Source organism: Aspergillus terreus, genomic scaffold (assembly GCF_000149615.1).
Source record: "Aspergillus terreus NIH2624 scaffold_3 genomic scaffold, whole genome shotgun sequence".
Lineage (NCBI taxonomy): Eukaryota > Fungi > Ascomycota > Eurotiomycetes > Eurotiales > Aspergillaceae > Aspergillus > Aspergillus terreus.
Genome location: NT_165926.1, coordinates 1,053,519 through 1,080,970, shown reverse-complemented (window position 1 = coordinate 1,080,970; position 27,452 = coordinate 1,053,519). Strand labels below are relative to the sequence as shown.

The following is a 27,452-nucleotide window of genomic DNA, read 5'->3' as shown; positions in this document are numbered from 1 at the left end:
TGCAGCTATGGAACATCTCAGCTACTCCATGCGGTCGGGAAACGGCAAACTTGTAGTCACTTCTACTTTCCCCATCGACCAAGACCAAGGGAAAAGCGAACACAGCTCGACGACTGAAGAATCTTTGGATGAACAAATCCATTCAACTAAACTAAACAATGCTGTCCCCCCATTCGGGCTGTGGATCAAGGAAAACTTCCTTCGCCTGCTTATAACAATGCATGGTCGAGGTAAAAACCTTGAACAGGACGCTGATACAAAACAAAGTACAGGATCTCAAACAGAGTGAACTTGCTTGTGTGGGCGCTGGCCAGGCAACCCAACACAGAAGTATCACAGTCACACGGAGTGTCGCAATCACCCAATGCGCTGTAGAGACCTGATGTATACAAAATTCAATAACGGTCTTCCAATCTCTTCACAGAAACAATTCATTCTGGTCTGTCCGTTGACAGCCAGTACAAAGTAAGCATGGCACTGGATGTCACCAAGTACCTTCCAAGATGCAATCTCTCTTCTCCAGAAACAAGACATTTGGTCTGTCTGTGACAGCCAATCCAAGATAATATGACACTGAACTTGTCAGGTCATTCCAAATTCCTTTCATCCCCAGAAGTAAACATTTGGTCTGTCAATGACAGCCAATACAGAAAATATGGCACTGAACTTGCCAGGCCATTCCACATCTCTTTCATCCCCAGATATAAAAATTCCATTAGCCTGTTTGCTAACAGCCAAGGTAAGGAGATATGACACTGGATTGCTCCAAGTGTCTTTCCAATTTCTTCTCCAAGAGAAGACTCATCTGATCTGTCCTTTGAACAGCCAGAACAAAAAAACATGACACTGAACTAGTCAGGTCATTCGAAGGTCTGTCAAATGACAGCCAAATAAGATAAGGACACTGGATTATACCAAGTGTCTTTCCAATCCCTTTTCGAAGGGAGCGATTAATCTGGTCTGTTCTGTGAACAGTCCGTAAAAGTAAACATGCCACTGAACGTGTCAGGTCATTCAAAGACGATATTATCCCAAGTTGGGATTCGGTTGGTCTGTTCTTATAACAGACGAGTCAAAATGATGACACTGGGTTGTACCGAGTGTCATTCAAGTTCGGAGTCGGTGCTTGCTTGAGCACAGTCCATTCGGTGTGTGGTCTGTCTCGGTGACAGCCAAAAACACAATATAATAAGGCACTGGTTGATTCAAGTGCCATTTCGAGGACTCGCGTGTCCTGTGTGTTATATTTGTTCGAAGTTGTATGCCCTTCGTGAGATTCCTTTGAAGTTCCGGTCTCGGGCTTCGAGTAATGCGGTTGATATCGGTGTTTGATATCGGTAGGTCCCACGGTTGGGATGATCTCGGGTTTCGAGTAATGCCGTTGATATCGATGTTTGATATCCGAAATTCCCACGGTTGGGATATTGTGAAGTAAATTGATGATGCCCGAGGTCTCAACAGGCGCAAGTGAAGTCACTATGGTGATGCTGCCTGGAGTATTGGTGTGAACAAAATATGGTTGTTGGCCCTTGGCTGCCGCGCGCTCGAGTGACTGGAATTGAGGAATTGAGTCCAAGGTAGTTGGACTTGTCGAACGTAAAGTTGACGTGAAGTGTGTGCAGTCACTGGCTTGGCCTTCAACCACTGGGATCCTTCAATGGGCGCCAACGGCCGTGATAGAGATTTTTTGCTCTTTCAATATTAGTAAGGAAATGTTCAAGTGAAGGCAATTGAAGAGATGGCTCACTGGTCATCAGTCCTTGCTGCAGCAGACAGCCAAGGCAGAATGTTGATGTTTAGTACACCAGAGGGGGGGCTTCGCCCATGATAACATCGTTGTCCTTGTCCCTCTGGGCTCGGTGTTCGAGTTTGCAGCGCTGGAATTGCTGGATCTACCCAGTAGTTAGTATCATAACGTCCATAAGCAAGTGATGCATGTAGGGCCACTTACCAGAGCCTCCATTTGCCATAGACGCCGTTCTTTCTTGCGGCGGACCCTTCTGGGGACTGGTGCGTCCCGCATGATGATGTCTTTGGGTTCAGGCTATTAACTGGTCAGCTCTTTGTCCGAAGTGAATGGAAAATAGAAAGTTACTATTTCGAGGGAGGGTGCATCTGCCATTTCAATATCTTTGTCCCCCGGCGCCAGGCGCATTTGGCCACGCCGGCCTCGACGGGGTCCCTCCAGCGCGCTAGATGTTTGATTGAAGACCCTCCTTCTTGAGTGGTAGGGCTCCTCGAGGTGTTGGTTGTTTGCCCTGGGCTCGCGAGGGTGCTGCTGCGTAGCAGGCTTCTTAGTTGGTTCTCTGCGGTGGCCTCGGGCGTGTCTGTTATTTTGGCCGCGCATTTCAATAGGCTGTACATGCTTGTCAGACAGACTCGTGGTGCTGAGATAGTAGAGGACGACTTACCTTGCCGTTTGCATTTTGGTTGCCACCATTCTGGTTGCCAATACTGTTGTTATAAAAAGCCATGTTTGTGGATGGACAAGTGAGAGCAAGGAAAAATTGATAGTCGGTATAAGTTCTTTCTTGAGGTAGTGTCCGAACGGTTGTAATATGCTTGCTTCGAGTTGTCTTTAGGTAGTAACAAGGCGATGTTTTGGTGTGTTTGAACGATATGGCAGTAGTCAAAAGATCACAGTAGTGATGATGGAGAAGGAAAGAAGAACTCGTCCGGAGACGGGAGCGTGGGCTCCTTTTATTATACCAGTTTTTACATATGTCATTGACACACAGTTCCGACGGGAAGAAGGAATTGTGACGATGTGATGCTGGATTGGAGTGGTCTGCCGCCGGGTGTTCGGTATGGTCCGGTATATTTAGATCTATGTTATGAAGAATTTACCTCACGATGCGGCTACTGAATCCCAAAAATAGAGTATGAATCACCTATTCCAGTGACGGGCTGAAGATTCCGCATCCAATTGGAAAGGAGCTAGCTCCCATTGAAGTTCCTAATGACATATACTCGACACAGGACTCACGAGGACACTAGAGTATTCCTATCTCCGCCGCTTCACCTCCCGTTTCTCCCCGGATAAAGCCTTCATCCCATCGTCAGTATTATCATCCTGCCATTTCCTCCCACGATCTTGATCTTCCCAGGGCACAGTAACGTCTTGGTCGATGTCCATCCCAACCCGGGCCCTCTTGCGAGGTTTCGACACTCCGGCACGAGACGACGTACTCCCAATAGACTCAAGACTTTCCCGCTTTCTCTTCTCTTTCGTTGCCTTTGAATTGCGCTTCCGTCGCTGTTCCTCCTTGATTTCCAGCCGCCGTTGGACCTCCTCTGAGATGTCCTCTGTCTCGGCGGATATCGGCGTAGCATGCCGGACATCCTCGTCTGCGCCGGGAATAGCCACATCAAGTCGCTTGCGTTTTTGCGTTCGAATGACGGCTTGTTTCACTTGATCCGTACTTTCACTCTCGAGCTCTGAATCATTGGTCTCCCGACGTGCCCGTTTTCTCCGGCCGTTGGTGTCTGCCACCCGGTTGGGTGGATGGCTGGATGACGTCGATGTACTGTGACCCCCATTCGCGCCTTCCGAAAAAGGATTTGTTGATTCACGAAACATAAACTGGTCTTTTGACAGTCAATAAAGCCATCCATGAGTAGATTCAATGTAGTTACAGAAGCACTTACTTGACATCTGTAGCCCGTTAGCAATATGTCCATATTATGTCCTATATCAGCACCAACTTGGTACGGATGCTGAAAGGCTCTATGAAGCTATACTTACGACTTGTTTCTTCAGAACCTTAAACTGAGTTACCAGCCGGTTTGTTTTCTCGACCATCGAAGACACCATGCGGAAGGCGTCTCCGTCCATAACGACATTGCCCCGGACAGCTTTTAGCATTTCCAGGTGTGACGACAGCACTCTCTCATGCTGCGCGGATAGCTAGGACAACGCTTTCTTTAGCAAATGACCGATCACAACGGATGAAAGTCCTGTCCTTGAGCTGAGCCAAATACACACCTCAGGCCACGAAAAAGGCTGCGAATTTTCATTTGAACTTCCATGACACTTCTCCGCCGCGCTCTCTTCCTCTACCTCCTCCACAGTGGGGTTCAATGGCGGTTGTGTGGGTGATGAAGGCATTTTATCCCTGTGCTGGGTTTGATTGACGTTGGACTTGACGGGGTTTCTCCAGCGATCAACAGCGTAGATCCGGAATATCCCCCCTTCCCCACGCCAAGACACCTGCACATCTGGTAAATGCTGACAGCTAACCAACTCTGCAGAAAGTCAGATCAGACGACATGAAATACACTAAGTATAGCTCAGTCTCTTATTTCATGCTGGTTCCATCTCAAGAGATCCATTCAAGTCCAAATGTACGGTATCTAGTCGAATACAGTCTGTCAAATACAAAGCATCATGATAATCATGCCCCATGTCCAATGCGCCATTTCAAACAAACCCCATGGTCGGGCAGTCCAGCAATTAATTGTACAGTCACTTCCTCCAATTCCAACAGTAATCACCAAGCGCCCGCGTCCAAATCAAACCGCGCCAGTTCCTTCTGCGAGTCCTCGACGTCCTTTTTTGCCTTCATACGCATATAGAAAATCGGGCAATCGCGAGACGAACAGATGACCTCGCAATGCAAACTTCCTTGACACCGCTGGCACTGTGTCCAGAGTCGACCGAATCGGACCTCGAGATCTGACACTTTCTTTAGAGACCGCGTGTACAGCTCCCCCATACGAGGACGGCAAAGCACACACACTGCTCCTGCCATCTCCTCCTTGCCTGAGAGAGGTTTCTTGCAACCCAAACAGGTTTGTGTCTTCTTGGCAAATTTCATCAAGCCACCCATGGTAGGGGCTGCCACAGAAATAGATCGAGTGTGCTCACCAGTCAAGAGTTGACTAGCCTTCTTCTCCCCGAGGATGGGTTCGAAGATACGGCCCAGCGGGTTGGCAAGCTGATTGTCCAGGTAATACTTGGTGTCGATAGGAATGTTATTCTCGAGGACGTAAATGGGGTCTTCCGATCGTTCGTAATTTTTGGAGCCACCAGCACCCTTGATCATGACATACGCGACACGGTCGCCCAGGGTAGGGGCAGAGCCTGCATCACGCTTTTTCATGCGCTCAGCGAGTTCGACGTGCGCTTGTTTCGCCTTGTAGTCATCTTTGGACAGAGCCTTGGTGATGACAAGTTTCGACATATCGATCTTATTTTGCAGAAGGTCTGATATCGTTTCTTTGACATATCTATAGTGATATCATTAGCAATAACTCTCAGCCTATGACAGTGAAATACTTACTCTTGCGCCCCATCAATATCTCGATCGATCAAAATCTTATGCAATACGGTCTCAATCACGTTCTGCACCAACAAGCAGTTATCGCGGCGCACTGTTTCGATACCCTTGGTGTCCATCTTGTCGTACTTGTCCGTCTTCGTCCAATAAAGTCCGGCGTATCGCTTTTTGTTGATCAAAAGGTAGGGGAAGTAGACCTTTTCGAACTCCAGCTTGATAGGCTTAATGAACTTGGAAGAAACATATTCTGACGCCTCTTGACCAAGCTTCATCGCTTCTTCCAGAGTCGAGACACCAAACTTCACCATCACGGAATCAGTGTCACCATAGATAACCTTAGCATCGTGAGAGTAGCCATTGGCGATGGTGTACCTGGCTTCCACTTCCTGTTTCGTTTTCTCGATCATCTGACGGCCATAGCTGGTTGTGCTACTAGCAATTGGCAAACACGGGAGCTTTCCAACAGTGGCGCCCGTAAGACCATAAACACTGTTCGCGCTAATCTTCAGAGCCAGTTGTCGTCCATTCAGCACTGCCTTTTTGAAAGGGTCCGTTTCAATCGCGAGGTCCTTCTTCGCCTTCTTTCTGGCTGTAAGCAATTCCTCGAGAATTTGCGACAAAAGACCCTTCCGGACCTTAGTGGTGCAGAACATGTGACCATTCGGCGTCACAATATAGTCTTCGTCCTTTTTCAAGTTCAGCTTCTCGACGCTGTTCTTGTTCAGCAGGGTAGTATAACACAGATTGTGTGCCTGAATGATCGAAGGATATAGAGACGCGAAATCAAGAGTTGCGATGGGCACACCGTAGTAGCCGCGGACTGGCTCAATGACGGTAGCACCCTCATAGTCCTGTTCGTCGTTTGATTTCTGGTTCGGGATTACCAGCTGCTGCTCCAGGGCTTTGCGGAATAGCTGGCTAATGAACTTGACCTGTTGACCACGAGACAGCAAGAAATTGAACGGGACGCCTGTGACCCTGGCCATTTCCGTGTAGTTGACAAGACACATGAGTTTGTCCATTAGGCGCTGGGGCAAGTATGCATCCTTCAGACAGTAGACAGCCAGACGTCGTCGTGAATCCGGAGTCCCGTTGTGTAGCTCCGTGATCATCGTGTGGTGGACATCTTCTTTCTGTTCTCCCAGGAATTCGTAGGAAACAGAGTTCAACGTATAGCTGCGCAGGTGATAATCCCTCTGAACCAGTTGCAAGAGATCGAGTTGAATTCTGCCATTGGTGTTTGTTGCTTTGGTGTCGCGATTTCCCATCTGCTTGCTAGAGAAACTAGTCTCTTTCGCCTGTGAAGGAATGCTCTTCAGACGCGTCCAGAAGGGGAAGCGGCCGCACTTCAAATGTTTGGCGCGGTCCAAGAGGTACGGAAAGTCGAAATTGGCAATGTTATAACCAATGATAACGTCAGGATCCACCTTCTCCAGGAAGTCTCGCCACGCCATGAGCATTTTCTCTTCCTTGTCAAACTCCAGTACCTGCGTGTTGACAATCAAACTGCACGTATCCATAACGAATACGTTTCGGATGAAGGGTTTGGATTCTCCATACCGCGTCACAACGTTGGCGATTTGGATGACCGGATCTTGATTCGGTTCGGGGAAAATCCCTTTACGGCCAGCACATTCAATATCGAATGATAGGATTCGGAGGGGTGCCATTTTCGCCCATTCTCCGTTGGGAGGATGAGCGATCAGATCTCGGTAGTCGACTGCCGCCTCGATTTGACAGTTCGACTGCCGTTCGTCGTGGTTGAGGAGGCGGTACTTTCCAGCCTTCGCCTCAACCCAAGACATACCAGAAATTCCGGTGTCGATCATGAATCTCAAGAGGTACTGGATATTATCAAACGTAAGTATTCCAGCATCCTCTTTGCTCCAGAGCCCCTTGTAGTTCATGTTGGAGCCTCCATTCTCGAGCGCGCTGCGTACTCTCGCAACAGATCTTGGGTCTGTGACGGTGATTTTCAAATACCAGCTTTTCTGATTCCCCTGGAATCCATAAATGTTCTCCCTTAACGTTATTTCAACCGACTGAATGGTGCGCTGGTAGCTTCCGAGTCGACTTTCGAGAAAGGCTCTGTAAGGGTCGCAGTCCTCCTTCGTGAACCCGCCTGGCGCGGCGATGTAGAGGTAGTGTTGGAATCCTGTAACATGCAACAAGACTGATTGACCGATCTAATAGATTGCTGTTAGAATAGATGGAACAAGGGTCGTGCACAGAGACATACTTCCGTCACGCCGAACAGTCGAATAGCCGCGTTCCCACCGAACAGTGTTCCCTCCTCGGCGTCAATCTGCTGGAAGCACACGTTCTCCTTAGCCGGATCGAATTCTCCTAGTGGTGGCCGCTCCCATTGCTGGTCTTTCTCCGAGTTTTTGTCTTTTAACTCCGAAATGTCCTGGGTCAACTTCTCCAGCACCTCCTCTTCGAACTGGCTTTTCTGCGGCTGGCTGGAACCCACTTTGCGCTGGCCGCTGAGAGTGGGTGCTTTGATCTTTGCCGACGCTCCGGTATCGAGCTTGCGCTTCTTCATCGAGTTGGGGGATTTCAAGATGCTGCGTGGATTGTTCGTCGCATCTCCAAGCACCCGCTTTTGGGGCGTCGCGACGGCTTCCGTCATGACGGAGAAGGGTGTAGAATTATGAAAGTAGGATGGAGGGGTTTTAGTTCATGTCCTGCCACACAAGACAAAAAATTCAGGAAAGAGTGCTCAAGGACACATGAAATCATACAGAATGGTTATGGACAGACGGAGTTGTGTCGCGCCTGCGGGCCATAATTAATGCAAGTTCGTGTCTTGTCGCGCCGACGTGCCGCTACGCGTCTGGATTTATCACGTGATACCCACCTGTTCCCCCGCCGACTGTCACCAAGGGGATATACTATCTACATGCCATGGCAATTACTTTCTCTACCTGCTCTGCAATCGCAGTTCAACTCATTTGCAACTGATTATATGCACGGTATCGCAGATAAGTTCCAAATCACATGTAACTATGTGGACATATCCGCTGATGACGTCATGCTGCAAGTCAACACGGGAGTCCTTAGTTGATGGTATATCCAGCATCGATGAGAGGGAGTGAAGAATACCCTATATATTGTGGAGAATCGATAGATGCTAGTAACGGAATAAATTTTGATTATGTAGATTACAAAACAAGCGGCATGCTACTTTTGTAGGCTATCCCTGAAAGAGATATATATCATGCCATAAACAAGGTCTTACATACACCCTGTGGAAAAGAACACCCAAGTCCTTCAGTATGCGTCATGCTCCTGAGTCTTGTAGATGTGGTTGTATCCGTTCAACGATTCCTGCTTCAATACTTGCGCATCCTGTCCTTGAAAACGCGCCGGGTCCAACACTTTCTTGATGCTTTGGTCGACAGGCTTTCCAGTCACCATCCGAGTCACAACCTGGGCGACTCCAGCTGCATGGGTCACCCACACGGCGGCCGCAATAAAGAGTCCGTCGACGGAGGGAGCACTTCCAACAAGGGGCAGATTATCTGGGGTCATGGAGAAGATCCCATTGAACTTCTGCTGAGGAGTGAGGTTTGTTTGCTCGGGGATGAGACGGAGTGCGGTATCCAAGGTTTCATCGAATTGCGGAATCCAGTTACCGACAGCGCTTTGTTTTGCCTCCTCTGGGATCGGCTGATGGTTGTAGGAACCAAGACCGTAATGAGTACCGTGGTCGCGGGCATAAACGACATGCTCCGGCCACCGGACCCAAGGTGCTTTCCGGAGTCTCGGCTCATGAGGAGCACCGTACATGTATGGATGTGCCACCGGCACAACGGGAACAGGAAAATCGAGCTTGCAGAGTTGTGGCGCCCAAATACCAGTCGCAATAATGACGGTGTTGGCCTGAATCAACCCAGCGGTGGTGTGTACGCCGCTGACTCTGCCATCAGCTTGCTGAACATCGGTAACATCAGCCTCGATAAGCTGGACCCCGTTCGCGCGTGCCTTCTCTTGGTAGAAAGCAGTAATCCTTTTGGGATTTGCTGCTCCGTCGCCTGGGAAATATAGAGCGATCTGGATATCATCCTTGATGAGCTCTGGGGCCAGACTCACGGCCTGGTCCGAGGAGAGCAATTCGGCGGCAAGACCAGCCTTCGTTGCCGATTCCCATCTAGCTCGTAGACGATCAACGCAATCACGGGTCGTAGCGACTTCCAGGCCGCCAACAACTTCGAATCCTCCAGGGATCTTAGTGTATTCTTTCACACTTTCGACAGCCAGGCTGGTAAGCACACTGGACTCATTGTATTGGCCCACAAAGCCGGGTGCGATTTCGGTAGAGCCTCTTAATGTTGAAATGGAACGGTCAATCACTGCCACCTTCTTCCCACTTACTGCCAAGGACAGATGGTAAGCGGTAGCAGAACCGACTATACCAGCGCCGATAATAGCGACGTCGTATTGGGAGTGCATGTTGGCTTTGGTGGGTTGATGCTTGAACGACAGCACCATCTGGCGGGTCATCCTGCTTTAAAACGGCAGGGAATATGGGGAGATATTTATATTGATCGTTCTTGCCACCGGTGAAATCCCCCAGAGCTATATTAGGGACCGACTAATCTCCATATCTGCATGCAAGCCCCATCGTGTTCGCCTAAGAGTACTCCGTTCACCCGCCTATATCCGACGTGGGGGTCCGACTGCTCCCGATCATCATAAGATTTAGTGGTGGCGTGTTATGGATGCGGGGATTTTCTGCAACACCGAGATTAGAGCGAGGGGAAACAGTAGTGATCTTCCATGCTTAAGCTGTCATTAGAGGCTAATGAGATGTCCGCAGTCTTGTATGTGCGAAGAGAAACTGTAGATTCATTCACACAGCGTAGAGAAAACCTATGGATGCCATGCGCTAGTCTTGATCAGGAAATACAGCCTGAGGCAGAAGCGGTGGCCGCCACAACTGCTGAATTATTGAGTTCTCTTTGTTCCCTCATCTTCTTCCGCCTCTTGCGACTAACCCCTACTACCCTCTCTACTCCATTACTCTTTCCCTCCGGCCGAGACTGATCCTCCATCATGCGGGTCTGCTCTGGATCTGTCTAGTCCTTCAGAAGTAGTTGATTCGGCTTCCCGTCTCCGCTACTGCCTAGCCTCCGCCCTTTTGAAGACATCGATCTGGCCTTAGAATCCGATGGAAACAGGCTGGTGAGGCTGAGCCGCAGCATCATTCCTGAAACCGAACTCTGTTTACGGAGTACTGTCCCTTGCAATTCACCAATCTCGTCGTTCCGAAAGAGACACTCTGGCATTTTACCGACCTTGAGCTCGATTCCAACAACCGACGCCTTTTGACCACGGAGTGGGTCTCAGCACCTAATTCCAGTGACTAAGCGAAGACTGTATGACTCTTTTTAAGGGTCCCACTTCTTTGTTTTGACCGAGCTTGAATATAGGTGTGCACGATCCTTCATATGGCCTTCTGCTAACTAGATGGCCGGTGTTGTGTTCGTTCTGCTTGGCTCTGCCTCAGCCGAGGATCTGATGCTCACTCTGTCTTGAACTATTGCCACCAATTGATCGCCCTCGAGATGTCAATGTTCAGATCTGCTGCGGAAATTTCTTCTGATAGCTCCGATGAAAGTGACCATGAACTCGTCACAGCTACACCTACCTCCCCTGAGAGTAAACCAAGGGCTATCGATAAAGGCGTGAAATCACCACCCCTTCTCACAAGCGAAAATGTCGAGCCCTACTCGGGTCGTGCCACTCCCAAGGATCCGCTCGATGCCGAGCCGGAGGGCCATGCGAACTTGATGACCGCTGCTCTTTTGGAGTTTTATTGTATGAGTCGGGCCGCCGATATTCTCAATGCTCAGCCAGGCTCGCAGATGCGGTTCACGCGTGATTCCCCGGAAGTCCAATATCTGGGAAAGAAAATGTACGCCTATAAATCTCAGTTCCTGTCATCTCATGGAGTATTACCGGATGGGATTGAGAAGGACGAGTGGGGAACCACACGTCAGTATTATCGTGATAATCTAGATGTTCTCGGCGTGTCTGCGTTAGAGGACCTCAATTTGCGTGATACTGCAGAGCGCGCACCCGCATTAGGTGCTACAGGGGATGTTGTCCTCGCTTCGAAGAGCACAAAGAGCGCTCAGCTGCGATCAACTAATGAGCGTATCGGGCCATCCAGACCCCAACTTCGTCGACCTAAGCTGTCTGATATTGGAAAACGACTCACCAGCGCGGAACGAATCGGACCATTGGAGGATATACGTCTTGACTTCAGAAGCTTACCCACTCAGTCTTTTCCGCACCTGAGCAGCTCCCCTGTCAGCTTTACCCTTTTTGACAACCCTCCGCCCAGTCTCCGCCTCTCTCGTTATGCAATGGAATTTTCCGAAGTCCGTATGCTGGGTCGTGGGTCGTTTGGTGAAGTCTATCATGTGAAGAATCATATTGATGGCCAGAGTTACGCGGTGAAGAAGATCCCACTTAGCCAGCGACGACTTGAGCAGTTGCAACGCGGGGGTGAAAACCAGCTCGAGAGTATCATGAAGGAAATCAGGACCCTTGCTCGACTTGAACATACAAACGTCGTACGGTACTATGGTGCATGGGTGGAGCAGGCTCACGTCTCTGGATATATGCCACCACACGAGGACGACGACTCTATCGAACCCAACATTGACGATGGCCAAAATAACCTGTTAAGTCATGGCGGTCCGGAGAGCCAGAGTTTCGGAATTGTGTTCGAGGATTCGGAAAGCGCCGACTTTGCTCAGGTGAAGTCTTCCGTGGAGCATGAGTCAATGATCTCCACCCGATCCAGGCGGCGGAGTAGTCATGCCACGGCCACCTCACGCTCTTCAAAGAAGAGCTCTTTCCAGAGCGTAGGCGAAGAACACGAGGATGTTGAATCCATACCGCGTGATATGCTTGCTTTCTCACATGGAATGTCAACATTCGGGGACACCGATGATATATTCACCGACGGTTACAGCCATGATCCTTCCAAGCTTCAGGTGCAGAGGCGTCCGAACCGTCCACAGATTCCCGCTGTCGTCCTACACATTCAAATGTCTCTCCACCCTATTTCTCTCAGCTCCTACCTCAACCCACAGGCAGATAAGACAAGAAGGGATTGCCACAATGCTATACCCAGACGCCACTGCTTTCACCTTGTAGCATCGTTGAAGCTGATGCTAAGCATCATGTCTGGAGTCGACTACCTTCATTCCAAGGGGATAGTGCATCGCGATCTGAAACCCGCCAACATATTCCTTTCTACACCGGACAACCGCGATCTTGATGGCTGTTCCTCGTGTCAATCGTTGAATTACTCTGAGTCTCGCTATTGCCACCCACGCATTGGCGATTTTGGGCTTGTGGCGGATATATCCCACTTCAACGATAATTGCCCTGTCGACCACGACTCCAAAATCAACCGCATTGTCGGTACAGAGTTCTATCGTCCTCCTTTTATCGCGAATAACATTGGTGAACTGGGAGAGACTCCTGAGCTTGACCATGCACATGTCTACAAGATCGATGAAACTCTAGACATGTACGCGCTTGGTGTGATTCTGTTCGAGCTCCTATACCGTCTCAATACGAAAATGGAACGCCAGATGGTCTTGAGCGATCTCACACGGGGTCCCCACGGCCAATCACAATCAGGTCCCTCCGCAAGACGTCCATCGTTCCCAGGTGATTTTGCCCGCAAGATCGACATGGGAGATTCTGTACTTGAGGATGGCGTGACCGTCGCGCAATCTTTGATGACATGCATCACCGGCATGTTGGAGCCGCTTCCGTCTCGGCGCTGGCACTGCTCCAAAGTCATGAACTATCTCCGGAGAATTTTATCTGCGGCAGAGAAATTATCTTGCTCTTGATTTGGGCGAATAAGCTTCACATATGCTATGAATTAACGAAACGTGATGAGGAAAATGCTGGTCTGAGGGATAGAGGAGGATGGTTCCTGCACGTGGTAAAGCTACAAACATGTCTTGATACACTCAACTCTACATAATGCATCTAGCAATAGAACGCATAGTTTGCGATATTGATCTGCTTGTGCTCGGCCCTCGGTCGTAGGAAGAATCCCCCGCATGTGAGCACGATAAGATAAGCACCCGCATTTTGACAGCCTCGGGACCAAGGGTAGATCTACCCCGACAACCCCAACGCAGCATACATTTGCTGCATATATTTACTTCTAAGACTCCCTAAGGGTCGTATCAATCTGTATCATCCTATATAAATAAAAGGAATTATGCCTCGACCCGTCCGACCACCTACAGCTCCATACAGCGAGCCCCTTCTCCCACAGCTCGATGTCAAGAACCCTTATTACACTGACATCCACTACGACCTCCGCGCCTATGTACGGGACTACGTTGACGCCTCCATCGCACCCTACGCCGCAGAGTGGGAAGCCGCCGGACAAGTCCCAGAGTCTGTTCGACGCCGCCACTGCGAGCTGGGGTTCGGAATCGTTCACCCGCTGACGACGGAGGAAGACTCCGCCGGACTGTCGCTTCCAGGAAACGTACCCCGCGACAAGTGGGATACCTGGTGTGGACTGATAGTCGCTGACGAGCTCACACGCGTCGGATATGTCGGCGTGATCTGGGGCCTTGGGGGAGGAAACAGCATCGGGTGTCCGCCCATTGCGCGGTTTGGCACGCCAGAACAGCGGCGCCGGTGGCTTCCCGAGGTCGCGAAGGGCGATATCCGGTTCTGCCTTGGGATTACGGAGCCCGATGGTGAGAAGAGACTATCTTATTTTATTGTGGAAATGACGGATGAGCTGACGTGGTGTTGTAGCTGGATCGGATGTCGCGAATATTCGGACGACAGCGAAGCGCGAAGGCGATCACTATGTTGTCAACGGATCGAAGAAGTGGATCACGAATGGCATCTGGGCTGATTATTGTACCGCTGCTGTGAGGACGGGAGGACCTGGCCGGTCTGGGATTAGTTTGCTGGTTGTTCCTCTGACGGCCCCTGGGGTTACTCGTCGGCGGATGTATAACTCGGGCGTGAATGCTAGCGGTAAGCAGCTTGAGCAAGCCTTGACTACGTGTTAGCTGACTTCTTACAGGATCGACTTTCATTGAATTCGACGATGTCCGTGTCCCGGTCGACCATCTCATTGGAGAGGAGAACAAGGGCTTCGCTCTTATTATGTCGAGTACGTCCAGTTAAGGGGAAACGTAAAAAAGGAGAATCACTGCTAACAAAACTTAGACTTCAACCCCGAGCGTCTAAGCCTTGCATGCGCCTCGCTTCGTCTGGCTCGCGTCTGCGCCGAGGACGCCTTCAACTACGCGGTCCAGCGCGAGACCTTCGGATCGCCTTTGATACAGAGGCAAGCGATACAGGCCAAGATCTTCAAATTTGGCCTTATGATTGAGCCCGCATACGCGTTTATGGAGCAGCTCGTCCACATTATTGAGCTGACCAAGGATCGACCCGTCGACGATGTTCGCATCGGAGGCATGACCGCGTTGCTCAAGGTGATGTCCACCAGGGCACTGGAGAAGAGCGTCCGCGAAGCACAGCAAATTCTGGGAGGGGCCGGGTATAACAAGGCCGGCAAGGGTGCCCGTATCGAGCAGATCAGTCGGGATGCCCGGGTTCACGTTGTTGGCGGCGGCAGTGAAGAGATCATGATGGGTCTTGCGTTGCAGGAAGAGACCAAAGCTCTTCGGTCGAGACGTAAGGCTTTGGAGAGATCGAAGCTGTAGGCGGCTGGAGTGTGGAGCGTCCAACACACAGGATTAAACATCAGCTTATCTAACCCAGTGAGGTCTGTATATACGTACGTAATATTTCTCGATCCTTGTGAGAAAAATCTATTTCATCCAGACTTCTAGTCATCCGATCAAAATGAAACCTTGTAGCGTTGTAATGCATTGATTAGAAAATTGCGCCTGCTAAATGACACATGGAACAAAACAAATTTGAGAAAGTACGGGGCCTGGGAAAATTCCAATAAATTGCATCAAAACTCATGTCCTCTCCTGTGCTTTCACAACGACCAATGTACCAATGTTCAAATCAGGTCCCACGGATTATCTGTCCCTTCAATCTGCTCAATGCGCTTGCCGATACGGCTTATGTGGCGCAGTAGGTCACTCTTGGCCCTTTTCAGCAGAGATAAATCGTTAAATGCCTCTCTATCGAGAGGAAAAGCCACAACCTCTCCTTCATGAGGATCAGCAGATGGAGCAACAACGCTTGAATCCAACATGGTAGACCTCCATGGGGTGGATAAGGCTGGTGATTTATCCTTGATCTTAGCAGCCTTTGAGAGGATCTCCTCATTTTCTTCATCTGCCTCCAGAAGCTTTACCAAGTTGTCTGCAGCCTCTAGGGCTCTACCGGAGGGGCGAGGAACCCGTTTCTGTGGCAGCACTGGGCCCAATTCATGCAAAAATTTGACTTCCTCGAGTTCTATATCCAGGGACATCTCATCTTCGCCTCGGACAGATGGGCTCCGTGTCATAGGGGACGGGGATGACGCGACGTAAGAGGATCGTTCTGAAGGCTCAGACTCCCCGTCGATGAAGCCCAGGATGCCTTCCTCGGTCGTTCCTAGAGATATCTGAGATCAGCAATAGTAGAAGAACGAGAACTGCAAAACCACTCACGGTAGCCGCATTGTGCGCGTCGACTAAAGCGACAGTTTGCACATGACCCATCGAACTCTTCTTCTGCTTCGGCCACTCCGATGACGCACGTTTTCCAGATGCCTTTTTGAGCTTTGCAAAACGCGCACGGCTCACTGGCTTCTTTACCGCGTGTCTGCACAAACGCTGCTTTACGCGAGACGACATTTTTCAACCCTTTTGGAATTGGCTTCCCCTCGTTGTCCGTTTGCCAGTCTAGCGCGCGAACCACTGGAAGCGCATCGTAGTTTGTCGTGGTTTGGTTGGAGAATTCGCCGGCAATTGGCAAGTCATCGCGGGAAACTCCAGGGACAACTGTCCGATGTGTACCCTGTTAGATTCTTTCTCATTGGAATAGAGAGTGTATAGTAGCTCCGGGTGGTACTTACTCTCAATGGAAGGGAGAGTCTTTCTTCGGTGCGACTTCCGAGGATTAGATCGCTTGTGTTTATTCTTGTTGGTAGACTCATCATGGGAATGGACCCAGGGACCAGTGGGCTTTGGAAACAAACGATGTGTTTTTGGATATATTAAATCTTTCGCATTTTCTTCCTTGCGTCGCTTAGTTCTAGGCTCTGGGGTGCCTGGAAAGAGTCTTCTGCCATCCATGGTGAGAATGGTTGTGGAATGGGAAGGACAGAGAAGAGAGCTCATGTGGGAAGAACATCATGTGTGAAGGAGAGAAGGAATGCCAGCAACACAAACGGTGTCGGTGGACCATCAAACGCCGGAGTGCAAAGGGCCTTTCCCATTCAGTGCTACTCGACATGGCGGCTGAGATAGATGCACGAGCTTAGGGCCAAACAAGCACATTATTATGAGGTAAGATGTACGAATGTGTAGGTGAGTCGAGTGTCATTTCCAACTCAGATAGCTCTGAAGTGCACAATGACTGCTGTTTTCAGCAAAGGTGAAGCTATTTCCTTTGAGCATACCGCTTCGATAGGTTACGTCATAGGACCCATTGCTGCCTGAGGATCCGGTCTGGTCATGTGTGAGAGGTAAGGCAGCAACAGCTCCCCCCAGATAACACTATCGACCAACTCAATCTTTCTTATCTGGGCTTCTCACCTCAGCCCAACCATGATCACTTTGAATAGTGGTCAAATAGGTTCTGCTGGCAGATCCTACCACAAACCATCATCTTCTGCATACTACTTGTCTTTTTAAGTCATGGAGAGCCTTGAGGAAATGGCGCGCCCGCGCGATTCGGCCGACCTGGAAAGAGGAGCTACTTCACTCAACGACCCGTCTTCCAGAGCCCCATCAGTCGCCGAGGATACATCAATAATCTCGAGTGACCTTCAGCCCGATGGGAGAGAAACACCGTTCACTTCGAACTCCAGTATCACACAGCCGGAAGTAGACGCAGGCGCAGGGTTCCGAAAACCTTCACAAGATGACACCACTCCTATACCTCCTTCACGAGTCCTGTCCCCGTTCGCTCCGATTCCTTATAACCCACCTGTCGCGAGATCGGCTAGCGTGAGCGGAGGAGAAGAGGAAGGCGAAGAACCTCAGATCGCGACATCGTTCGAGCGAGAGTCAACTCCAACCTCGGCGCAGAAGCGACGCTCAACGTTTTTCGACACCAGTGAGGAAAACATAAATCGCATGCACAAGTTTTCCGTGTACGAAACGGCAACCCGGTTCTACATCGTTGGCATAAACATATCCGAGACGCGGTTCAGAATCTTAAAAATTGACCGAACATCGGACACGGAAGATTTGAGTGTCGCCGACGATGACATCGTGTACAACAAAAGAGAGATGAATCAGTTACTAGATACCATAGATGATGGCAATAAGAGCTCCGGTGGACTGAAGCTCCGGTGCAGTGCTTGGGCTTTGCTCGGGTTCATTCGGCTCACCGGCGCATACTACATGTTGCTCGTGACGAAACGCAGCCAAGTCGCAATGCTTGGTGGTCATTACGTCTACCAAATCGATGGAACAGAACTTATCTCTTTGACAACTGCGAGTACTTCGCGTCTCAAGCAGGAGAAGAACCCCGAGGAGGCCCGGTACATCGCTATCTTGAACAATTTGGACTTGACACGCTCGTTCTACTTCAGCTATTCTTATGACATCACTCGCACTCTCCAACATAATGTCTCGCGTGAGCGCAAAGCGCACCAAGATGGTCTTCCAAGACCACTTGACCAGGACTACAATACTATGTTCATTTGGAACAATCACTTACTTGGGCCCGCCATTGCGACGTTGAAGAAGCCGTGGGAATGGTGTCTGCCCATAATTCACGGATATGTGGAGCAAGCAAAGATGCCTATATATGGTCGTTTTGTGTACATCACGATTATTGCGCGACGCTCCCGGTTCTTTGCTGGTGCCCGTTTCCTGAAGAGAGGCGCCAATGACCTGGGATATGTCGCCAACGATGTCGAGACAGAACAGATTGTGTCGGAGATGGCAACTACATCTTTCCATGCGGCTGGCCCGGATCTGTACTCCAATCCCCTATACACATCATATGTGCAACATCGTGGGAGCATCCCCCTTTACTGGACGCAGGAGAACTCAGGAGTTTCTCCCAAGCCGGATATACAATTGAACCTGGTAGACCCGTTCTATTCCGCAGCAGCCCTACACTTCGACAACTTATTTGAGCGATATGGGGCTCCGATATACGTTCTCAATCTGGTCAAAGCAAGGGAGAGGACACCGCGAGAGTCTAAGCTTCTGAAGGAATATACCAATGCCATCAATTATCTCAACCAATTCCTACCGGAGGACAAGAAGCTCATCTACAAGCCTTGGGATATGAGCCGTGCTGCCAAAAGCCGTGACCAGGATGTCATCGGCACACTTGAACAGATCGCTGGAGAGATCATCCCGAAGACCGGATTCTTCAAGAACGGGCGCGATGCTGAGTCTGGTCTGCAGCTCCAGAATGGTATTGCGAGGACTAATTGTATCGACTGTCTCGATCGCACCAACGCGGCGCAGTTCGTCATTGGCAAGCGAGCACTTGGGTACCAGCTTCATGCCCTTGGCATTATCGACGGGACAACGGTGGAATACGACACAGATGCCGTCAACCTGTTCACTGACCTGTGGCATGACCACGGTGACACTATTGCAATCCAATACGGCGGGTCACATCTCGTGAACACCATGGCGACGTACCGCAAGATTAACCAGTGGAGTAGCCATTCCCGAGATATGGTGGAAAGCTTCAAGAGATATTATAACAATTCGTTTCTCGATGCCCAGCGTCAAGAAGCGTACAATTTGTTCCTGGGGAATTACATTTTTGCGCAGGGCCAGCCCATGCTGTGGGACCTTTCGACTGATTATTACCTACATCATGCAAACCCGAGGTCATGGTCGCAAATGAAACGCCCCAATTACATCCGCTGGTACACGCCTGACAATCTGAATAAGAAAGAACTCCCTCCTCCTACCCGTGTCCCCAAGGAGCCTCTTTCTCGCTATGACGACTACTGGTTCGAGTACTACCGGCCACTGTTTCTCTCAACCTTGTCTAAGTCATTCTCTTATAAGATGAACTCAACTGGCCGCTACCCTTCAGTCCGACAAGCACCCGGCCAACAATATAATCCGAGCCCATTCGTTCCGCGAAACCCCCATGAGCATGTGCATAGAGACCGGCCTCCACAGCGCACTGTCAAGATCCAAGAACCCGAGATTAATTCAACAGTCACTGTGAGTCGACCGCGGATAGACAAAGATATGAGAGATAAACATCACCCACATGGGATCATGAAGGAATCGACGTTTGGGCTTTCTGCCCCTCTTATGTCCTTCCAGTCAATGCAATCCCCAGGAGAACCATCAACCCCCAGCAAGGCCCAGATTGCGCAATGGACACTAGGACAGCTAGTGAAGGACTCACTAGATCCATCCGTCACGACAGCTGAGGCTGAAGAGTATGAACGGTACATCAACCATCCTCTGAAGGTCCCACTCGTGATAACCTCCGAGGACGAGCTGACGGCAACCTCTCTCCGCGAGCATGAATCCAACCTCGACTTGCTGGAATATGCCAACAAATGCAACATTGAGGATACAGTACTAGAAAACAACGCGGAGGAGAATCTGGCTGACTATGCGGAGTTCTTGAACGTCTCCGACGCCGGCCTCACTGTAGTGGCAGAGGACTACGAGATGAAGCGGTATAAGCGGTACAGGCAGTGGTTGAGAGGGAAGAGTCTTTTCAAGCAGCGGGCTGAGGTGTAGGTTGAATTTAGCGGTACGTGTATGATGTTTATGCCGCGAACGATACCCTCATTTAGTGTACATTTCCAATAGGTGTGACATATCACGAGAACTATGAGTACATCGCGTTTCGTACAGGAGTGATTTCTCATTAATCCCTATCCAATCCAAAGAATTCACTATTGCTCTTATCCACATCACTCATAAGAAGTTCCCTTAACGTGTCATCTGCCGCAACCAGCTCTTCTATCTCCTTCGCAATATTATCTTTCGCCTCGAGCTGCCCCAAATCCCCCTCAGCCTGGAGAGGATTCTCGAGAGCCAACTTGAGCAGATAAATTGCCCCCTTCAGCTCGTTCTTGAGTCGGACCATTGCGCGACGAGCATTCTCGTCCGACTCGGACAGCGCTCCCCGCTCCTCCCGGTGGGAAATTTCCTGTTCTTCATCCACAGCATGGAGGAAACACGAGCACAGGGCACCAATTATCTCCCCCCGCCACCGCCACAGACGCGGATGCGCATTGAGTATCACGGCTCTGGTCACGGCCATGGAAGCAAACAGGAGAGGTGGGTACGCGGGACCAAACGGATTGGACAGTGTCGTGTGTATGAGCGGAAGAATATCCTGCAGGTACTTCGTGGTATGGATGCCGAGCTCGAAGATGACAGTCGTCACATGGTCCAGGAGCAGGGTTGACAGGCGGGGATACGGGAATGAGGCTATGGGGGATGAAGATGTTGTGCTTGTTGAGCTGATATGGTGGAAGGAGGAGATTAGGTTATCGCGGAGCGTTTTTGTGAGGCTGGACACGTAGATTTCCTTCGGTCCGTGGGTAGACGGTAAAGCTTTCTGAGAAGAGTTCACGAAATTGAGTTTGAGAAGGGAGAGGAGAGCTGGATATGCGGCGCCTAGCAGACTGATTGCTTCGTCTTCTGGGGTGATGGTGGGAAGGGAGAGTAGACAGGGTCTGATGGCGTCTTCGAAGACGGAGGAGAGGTTGGTGCGTTGCAGAATGTCGGACTTGCTTTCTTTGATTGGGGACAGTAGATCGGTAAGTACCCTGCAGCCGCGGATCTTGAACGCGGTGCTGTCGTCGTCTATTAGTGCCAGAATTGGGGGCACGAGAAGGGGTACATGTGCTTCGAGGTGAGTTTTGTCCACGGGCTGTGATATTAGTGACTTCGATTTGATCCGCTGGGTGTAAGGAAAGGCATACCCGGTACTGTCTTGCAATCCAGGAGAGGGCTGTTGTGGCATATACATCAGAGACTTTCCATGGTTTTGATTCCGGGTCCAGGATGCTGGTATCAAAGCGAGCGAGTGGAACGGGATGGAAGTTCTTGCGTCCCGCTGCTGTGATTGCCGGGTTTCTGGTCTTTGCAAAGACGGGGCGGATGGTCTCCTTTAGTATCTTTTCGATACTCGTCCAGAATGGAGGATCTGGTTGTAATGTTGATAGCAGTTCAATTGCGGATGAGTGGCTCTGCGGTGTCGTCCACGGATCATCCCCTGATGTGAAGCTTGCAAGCGCGAGGATAACATGGGATGCGTTGTCTGCATCCTGGATAGGGACCAATCCTGCCAGCAATGAAATGACCGACAAAGCGAGATCAGATCCAAGCTGCTCATCACGCATAAGCTGTCTTCTTTCTGTGAGAATGTCAGCATCTTTCATGGATGGCGGGATACACGCAATGCTTACCTTCCGAAATATCACCTAATGTTGTGGCAAATGCTGGCGAAGGCAGGGCTATGCTAGCCGCCCATTCATAGATATGGTTTACAGCATCTTTCTCGCTGTCAGACAGTCTCTTGGGCCCACGGAGCTTCAAGAAATCCCGTGTGACAAGCAAGTTTTCACAGGTCTATTTAATGTTAGCCGCAGAGTCTAGGGATGTACAGCAGTGACCGTGTTATAAGTCCATACATACCATCATGTTACTGGCATTTTCTTGGGGAGATATATTCTCCCATAATGCATCCAGTCCACCAGGGACTGGGATGGTGCTCAGCTCTGAGTCGGCGATGGAAACCGAAGTCGGATCACGATGTTGAAGCACATCCTGTGCGGCTTTACGGAGGCCTTCCATTGCATAAAATCAATGCTCGATGTCAATTACTCCGTCTGAGCCGAGTAAAAATCAAGACAGCCGAGCTCTGTGACGTATTGACCTCCAAAGCCAAAATAGAGCGAAAGTAACAGTGATGTCTCTGGATGTTAGTCAGCATAGTTGTGCAAGTGGTCTCTTCCATCTCCCGTACTTGCACGATACCTAGTGTGTATGTACGAGGCCTGTTCTTATATTGTGCCGAGTACATTGAGCCTGCCAATTCATGTCAACTTGGACTGACGACATTCTTATATACTCTATATATTTCGACATCAAGGCTGCAGAGATGCTACAAACTAAAAGGTTGTGGATGCATATGTGGTCATTCCGCGCATTAGTGCTTTTATGTACAGTTCAATCGTCAGGAAAGCCCGAATTCTCCTTTCATCTGCGCGAGATGGTCCAGCGCCTTTTGTTTATCAGTGACGTCCGGATGGAGCAGCTGCCATTCAATCACCTCCTCCATGGCTTTACTCATCCACGGACCATTGCGGGCACCTAGACCCTTCATGATCTCGCTTCCGTTGACAATAGGCTTCATTGTGCAGACATCCTGCAAATCATTCTCAACGATATAAGAGAGGAATTTGTTATATCCATCAACCACTAATAATCAAAGAGTCAGTCCTCGGGCTAATCATTCCATAAAGTTGCATGTAAACGTACCTTCGGAGAATTCTCCGCCCTGCATGACCTCCTGCAATGCTGATAAGACCATGCAGAGCCTCCAGTCCTTCTTCCATGCGCGGAGATACAGCCCAATCTGTTGTCGAACTTCCGCTGCAGTACCGCCCATGGCCCCTTTCAGTAGGGAAGACTTCACATCAATAATCTTTTCCCAGCTTTTGGCCGCATCGGCTAGGAGCGTGACTGTTTTGTTGTCAGAACGCAGACTATCCCGGGCAACTTCGGCGGCCCGTGGGGGTAGAGGCTTTGCTTTTGGTCCCTCCATAACGCGCGTGGGAACATTTGACCAGGGTGCCAGAGCAGTGATAATCCAAGCGTGGTAGGTCTCAGATTTGTCACGAATTAATTGCGTACGGCAAAGTGTAGTAGCTTCAGCGTCATCGCGAAGCAGCCGCTCCATTGCATTATAAGCAAGAGACCAGGAAGCCGTGTCGCAACGCACATCGTCCTGATAGTTCGTAAAGATAGTCGGGTACAGGCCGAGACGGTCAATAAAATGAAGCGCACCCCGTGGGTCAGGTCCTGTTCATGTCAGTAAATCCACCAGCAACAGGTAGGAATCGGGAGTGGACAACCTCGGAGCATCTTCTCCAACTCGGTTCCAACACGTTCCCGGCTGATCTTGAGTTTGAGCGCCACACTGATGTCGCTGTTCTGCATCGCCCTCTCTGTTTCCTCGTCGATGCGGTAACCCAATCGGCTCGCGAAACGGATCAACCGAAGAACACGCAACGGGTCGTCCTTGAACGTTTGATAGGGCTCTAGTGGGGTTCGGATGATGCGATGTCTCATGTCTTCAAATCCCCTGCCTGTCAGGTCCTCGACCTTGGATTCATTCAGATTGTAGAACAATGCATTGATGGTTGCATCCCGGCGCATTGCGTCCTCCTCGGCGGTACCAAACTCCATCTGAGGATTCCGACTATCATCCGTATAGGTTTCCTTCCGCAAGTTGACTAAGTCGATATCAAGACCGAAAATTTTCGTGGTCACTGTTTCGAGGTGCTTAGACTTCTCCGGATTTGCTTCGATTTTGTGGAGACTGACGATCGCCTCGCGCATCTCGCCATTGGCATGGTTGGTGCGGTATTTCTCGAGATTCTCCGGTTGGTCCAGATACTCCTTGAGTCGCATCCCGAACTGATAGCCCGTCATAGTATTAATGGCGACATCGATATCCTGGCTGTCTACTCCCAGCAGCTTGTCGCGCACCCAACCACCAGTGAAGCGCAAGACAAGGGGTTGGATCTCTGCATCTTTCCGTCCCGCGGCGAGTTCTTGCTCCCGGATATATTCAGCGACGTCCAAGAGAAGGCTCCTCAAGGTGTTTTCGATTGGGGTGAGGTGGATAGTCATGGTGGTTGATGCGGTGTCGTGGGGCGAGTGGGAGACCGAAAGGCGCCTTCTCTTGCTCGCTCGCTCTGGAGAAGAATCTGGAGGCTCTCTATAGCTCATGAGATAGCGAAAGTGGACAAATCGAGGACGAGAGAATTGCAGCGAGGGTGGGGTGCTGGAAGTCAGTGGGGAGCTTCTTGAGAGGGTCCTTGGTGCGGCAGACACATGGAGAGCTCGGAAGACTGTGCGGAAGGAAGGTGTCTCAGAGAAGAAGCGAAGGGATTGTGAAATGAACATTGACTACAGCCATTCCAAGAGTGACTCACTGTCCAAGAGAGTGTAAGCGGAGAGAATATATCGGACACTGAGAGGAGAGACTTCTTTGGAGTCATCGCCTGTCACTCCTTCACCGCCTTCAAGATGAGGTACACAATCGGCCCCAACACCACCATATGAAGACTCTTGACGGGAACACAATTCGAACAGAACAGTTGCAGAAGTCGGATACTTCTCTTCAATGGCATATATCCGGAGATTTATGAACAGCCAGTCTAGAATAATCTCCGAGCAGCAGCGACTAAGTTCTCCCTCACGTCCCGCTCGGCCGTTCTGCCGCGGCGACTGAGTTGGCCTCCGTCATCCGAACAACATCCTCGAACTTCAATCACCTTCTCCCTTCTCTCTCCATTGTCGTTCCATACTTGCTCCGCCGCCACACTCTCTCGCTCTCTTGTCTTCTCTTTCTATTCATTCCCTCCAGTCCATGGGCCCAATAGTCCTTTCTACCCCAGTTAGTCCAGCATCGGAAGCTACGTGGTGTCCATGACATCGCCCGGAGATGCCACTCCGGTCAGACCTCCGCCGTCCTTCTCGCCCGGCGTTCCGCGTGTCGCATCCAAGACGAGATACCCAGATGAGCGCCGCAACTCGGCATCTCCGTCTATAGATTCGGAACTGGTGGATTCCACCGTCGGGTCCTCATCGACCCCTCCTCTCTCCGCCACCACCGCGGAACTTCCCATCAGATCCGCATCCCCCCAGGCACGATCCGTACGATCGTCGACACCACAATTGGCCCGATCGTCACTGGGTTCCCCGATTGAAGGACGGCTGGATGCTGCGGAGGATATACGCTCACTGATTGTTCGATCATTCTCCCCGGTAGTGGGGGTTTATGCATCCGTGGATACCGATGATCTCGTGCGCCAAAAAGGTTTCAAGGGCGGGTTTTGGGAATTGATACGACCGTTCGGGGAAAATGTGCCGGGGAAGATTGTGATCCGGGATAGTGTGGGATCGAGTCGTCCGTGGGAGGACTTCGGGGTGCGGTTTGTGGATTTAGGGGGTAGCACCGCGGGCTTGTACGACTCCAACGCAGCGCGGGCCTCCCCTCTGGCACAGGTGGAGGACGTGCTGGAAAAACAGCTGAACTCGGATAATGACCCGCTGAGCGGCTCGTTCCGTCCCAATGATCTCTTGAATACGCCAACCAGCTCCCCGTTATATAAGGATTACCTCCGGCAACTTCTCTCTATAGCGTCTGCGACGCCCCATGAGACTTTCCGTCATCCGGTTGCCAGTGTCATCGCGATCAGCTCTCGCAACACAACCCCTCTTGAAACTCTTCGGCAGCTCTATGCTGATACCAGCAGTGGCGATAGACGCCTCCCGGAATGGATTCACCCCGAATATCTCCGGTATTATGTTCTTGTTCACGATGAGGATCAGGATGATATTACCGAATCAACGAAGCTTTATGACCAGATGAAGCGCCATTTTGGATTACATTGTCACCTTCTCCGACTACGCAGTAACCAGTGTGTGGTCACGGACGACGATAGTGTCCGAATGCCGGAGTCCGAATGGCTTTCTCCAGCTGAACGGTTATCAAGTACTACAGGTATGGTCTAGTCACTGAGGTCCTTATTTGTTACTCCTCTAACTCTAATCAGATACACTGGTTGATCTTGATACCGACAGCCTACCTTACCTATTCGAGTCCGATGTTATGGCTATCAAGGCATTCATACGCGAGCTAGTCGCCCAGTCAGTCGTACCGTACATGGAAAACCGCGTGGCGATCTGGAATGACCAAGTTGCATCGCGGAGGCGCGGTATCAGTGGCCGGTTTATGTCCATGTCCCGCCGGTGGGCCGGTTTTGGCTCTAGTTCTCGGTCAAGTCTGGGATCAGGGGGTGGTGTTAGTGGCAACTATGACGGCAATCATGGCTTCTACAAACCAGACTCCCCGGAAGCCGTCCTGCGCAAGATGGCCGATTTTGCCTTTATGCTACGTGACTGGAAGTTGTCAGCGTCTACGTACGAGCTTCTACGATCGGACTATGCGAATGACAAAGCGTGGAGGTATCATGCGGGGGCTCATGAAATGTGCGCCGTCAGCATGTTGCTGAACCCACTTGCCATGCCGGCAAAAACGAAACTCGAAGGTGTGGATCAGATGATCGAGACTGCTTGTTACTCCTATCTTACGCGATGCTCCGATGGTCCCAATGGTCTCCGATGTTTGACACTCGCCTTGGAGCTACTCAAATCACGTGGAGGATCAGCTATTGAGAGTGCGACGCGGTGGGCCATGCGGGCCATGGACCTCGGACTAGTCGGGCCAATTGGCCAGGGACTGTTCAGTGAGCGGATTTCTGCTTGTTACGCATCTCGAAATCCGATATCCGGTGTTCGATGGGGCGCTCGTCGCCGCAAAGCTGGGATGTGGGCCGTCCTCGCAGCTGACCTTTGGCTGCGACTTGGACAGCCCGCGCTGGCCTCGTCAAGTCTGGAGGAGGCTGAGCGCCTCTATGCCGATGTTCTCGATCATGACGGCGTTTTCACGATGCCCGAGATGCAGACGTTCATTGACAACCTACGCCATGCGGTGAAAGTGGAATACCTTGGAGCTCGAGGGTTGGACACGAGCAATGAAACCATCACAGCCAGTGCCCTTGGCACAGAGGAGACAAGCGAACAACTGGACAAGCGCAAGAACCGCCGGTCCCTTATCGCTAATCCCTTGGACTCGGGAGGTCTCAATCCTGGCCAAGTGATAGGGGATGATAACAATCCCGCGAATGACGATTTTGAACGAGCTTAGGTAGCGCAACGTCCCTCAGGCGTATCGGATCATATCATATCTAATAGACTCGATGGAATTCATTTCTGC

General features: G+C 50.6%; 11 protein-coding genes across 11 annotated transcripts; 4 read left to right on the top strand and 7 right to left on the bottom strand.

The window, feature by feature from the left end:
• Positions 1–1,796: 1,796 nt before the first annotated feature.
• On the bottom strand, positions 1,797–2,474 carry ATEG_02273 (uncharacterized protein; the record flags this gene model as incomplete). The annotated part of the gene is made up of 4 exons (XM_001211451.1): positions 1,797–1,892; positions 1,952–2,044; positions 2,096–2,356; positions 2,412–2,474. The coding sequence occupies 4 exons, from the start codon at positions 2,472–2,474 to the stop codon at positions 1,797–1,799; spliced, it is 513 nt and encodes a 170-aa protein (XP_001211451.1).
• A 530-nt stretch (positions 2,475–3,004) lies between these two features.
• Positions 3,005–3,835, bottom strand: ATEG_02272 (uncharacterized protein; the record flags this gene model as incomplete). The annotated part of the gene is made up of 2 exons (XM_001211450.1): positions 3,005–3,583; positions 3,746–3,835. 2 exons carry the CDS (start codon positions 3,833–3,835, stop codon positions 3,005–3,007), a joined length of 669 nt encoding a protein of 222 aa, XP_001211450.1.
• A 655-nt stretch (positions 3,836–4,490) lies between these two features.
• On the bottom strand, positions 4,491–7,911 carry ATEG_02271 (DNA-directed DNA polymerase delta POL3; the record flags this gene model as incomplete). Its single annotated transcript, XM_001211449.1, has 3 exons — positions 4,491–5,229; positions 5,283–7,465; positions 7,519–7,911. The coding sequence occupies 3 exons, from the start codon at positions 7,909–7,911 to the stop codon at positions 4,491–4,493; spliced, it is 3,315 nt and encodes a 1,104-aa protein (XP_001211449.1).
• Positions 7,912–8,552: 641 nt separating this feature from the next.
• ATEG_02270 (NAD(P)/FAD-dependent oxidoreductase) lies at positions 8,553–9,734 on the bottom strand (the record flags this gene model as incomplete). Its single annotated transcript, XM_001211448.1, has 1 exon — positions 8,553–9,734. One exon carries the CDS (start codon positions 9,732–9,734, stop codon positions 8,553–8,555), a length of 1,182 nt encoding a protein of 393 aa, XP_001211448.1.
• Positions 9,735–10,849: 1,115 nt separating this feature from the next.
• ATEG_02269 (putative protein kinase) lies at positions 10,850–12,905 on the top strand (the record flags this gene model as incomplete). Its single annotated transcript, XM_001211447.1, has 2 exons — positions 10,850–12,831; positions 12,896–12,905. 2 exons carry the CDS (start codon positions 10,850–10,852, stop codon positions 12,903–12,905), a joined length of 1,992 nt encoding a protein of 663 aa, XP_001211447.1.
• A 637-nt stretch (positions 12,906–13,542) lies between these two features.
• On the top strand, positions 13,543–15,019 carry ATEG_02268 (acyl-CoA dehydrogenase family protein; the record flags this gene model as incomplete). The annotated part of the gene is made up of 4 exons (XM_001211446.1): positions 13,543–14,035; positions 14,097–14,324; positions 14,374–14,463; positions 14,520–15,019. 4 exons carry the CDS (start codon positions 13,543–13,545, stop codon positions 15,017–15,019), a joined length of 1,311 nt encoding a protein of 436 aa, XP_001211446.1.
• Positions 15,020–15,869: 850 nt separating this feature from the next.
• Positions 15,870–16,552, bottom strand: ATEG_02267 (DUF3716 domain-containing protein; the record flags this gene model as incomplete). Its single annotated transcript, XM_001211445.1, has 2 exons — positions 15,870–16,258; positions 16,333–16,552. 2 exons carry the CDS (start codon positions 16,550–16,552, stop codon positions 15,870–15,872), a joined length of 609 nt encoding a protein of 202 aa, XP_001211445.1.
• Positions 16,553–17,116: 564 nt separating this feature from the next.
• ATEG_02266 (phosphatidylinositol-3,5-bisphosphate 5-phosphatase) lies at positions 17,117–19,883 on the top strand (the record flags this gene model as incomplete). Its single annotated transcript, XM_001211444.1, has 2 exons — positions 17,117–19,630; positions 19,824–19,883. 2 exons carry the CDS (start codon positions 17,117–17,119, stop codon positions 19,881–19,883), a joined length of 2,574 nt encoding a protein of 857 aa, XP_001211444.1.
• A 411-nt stretch (positions 19,884–20,294) lies between these two features.
• Positions 20,295–22,234, bottom strand: ATEG_02265 (Tti2 family protein; the record flags this gene model as incomplete). The annotated part of the gene is made up of 4 exons (XM_001211443.1): positions 20,295–21,308; positions 21,361–21,794; positions 21,847–22,009; positions 22,076–22,234. The coding sequence occupies 4 exons, from the start codon at positions 22,232–22,234 to the stop codon at positions 20,295–20,297; spliced, it is 1,770 nt and encodes a 589-aa protein (XP_001211443.1).
• A 382-nt stretch (positions 22,235–22,616) lies between these two features.
• ATEG_02264 (tRNA adenylyltransferase) lies at positions 22,617–24,298 on the bottom strand (the record flags this gene model as incomplete). Its single annotated transcript, XM_001211442.1, has 3 exons — positions 22,617–22,861; positions 22,922–23,464; positions 23,518–24,298. The coding sequence occupies 3 exons, from the start codon at positions 24,296–24,298 to the stop codon at positions 22,617–22,619; spliced, it is 1,569 nt and encodes a 522-aa protein (XP_001211442.1).
• An 801-nt stretch (positions 24,299–25,099) lies between these two features.
• On the top strand, positions 25,100–27,383 carry ATEG_02263 (TRAPP III-specific subunit 85 family protein; the record flags this gene model as incomplete). The annotated part of the gene is made up of 2 exons (XM_001211441.1): positions 25,100–26,177; positions 26,230–27,383. 2 exons carry the CDS (start codon positions 25,100–25,102, stop codon positions 27,381–27,383), a joined length of 2,232 nt encoding a protein of 743 aa, XP_001211441.1.
• Between the last annotated feature and the right edge of the window lie 69 nt (positions 27,384–27,452).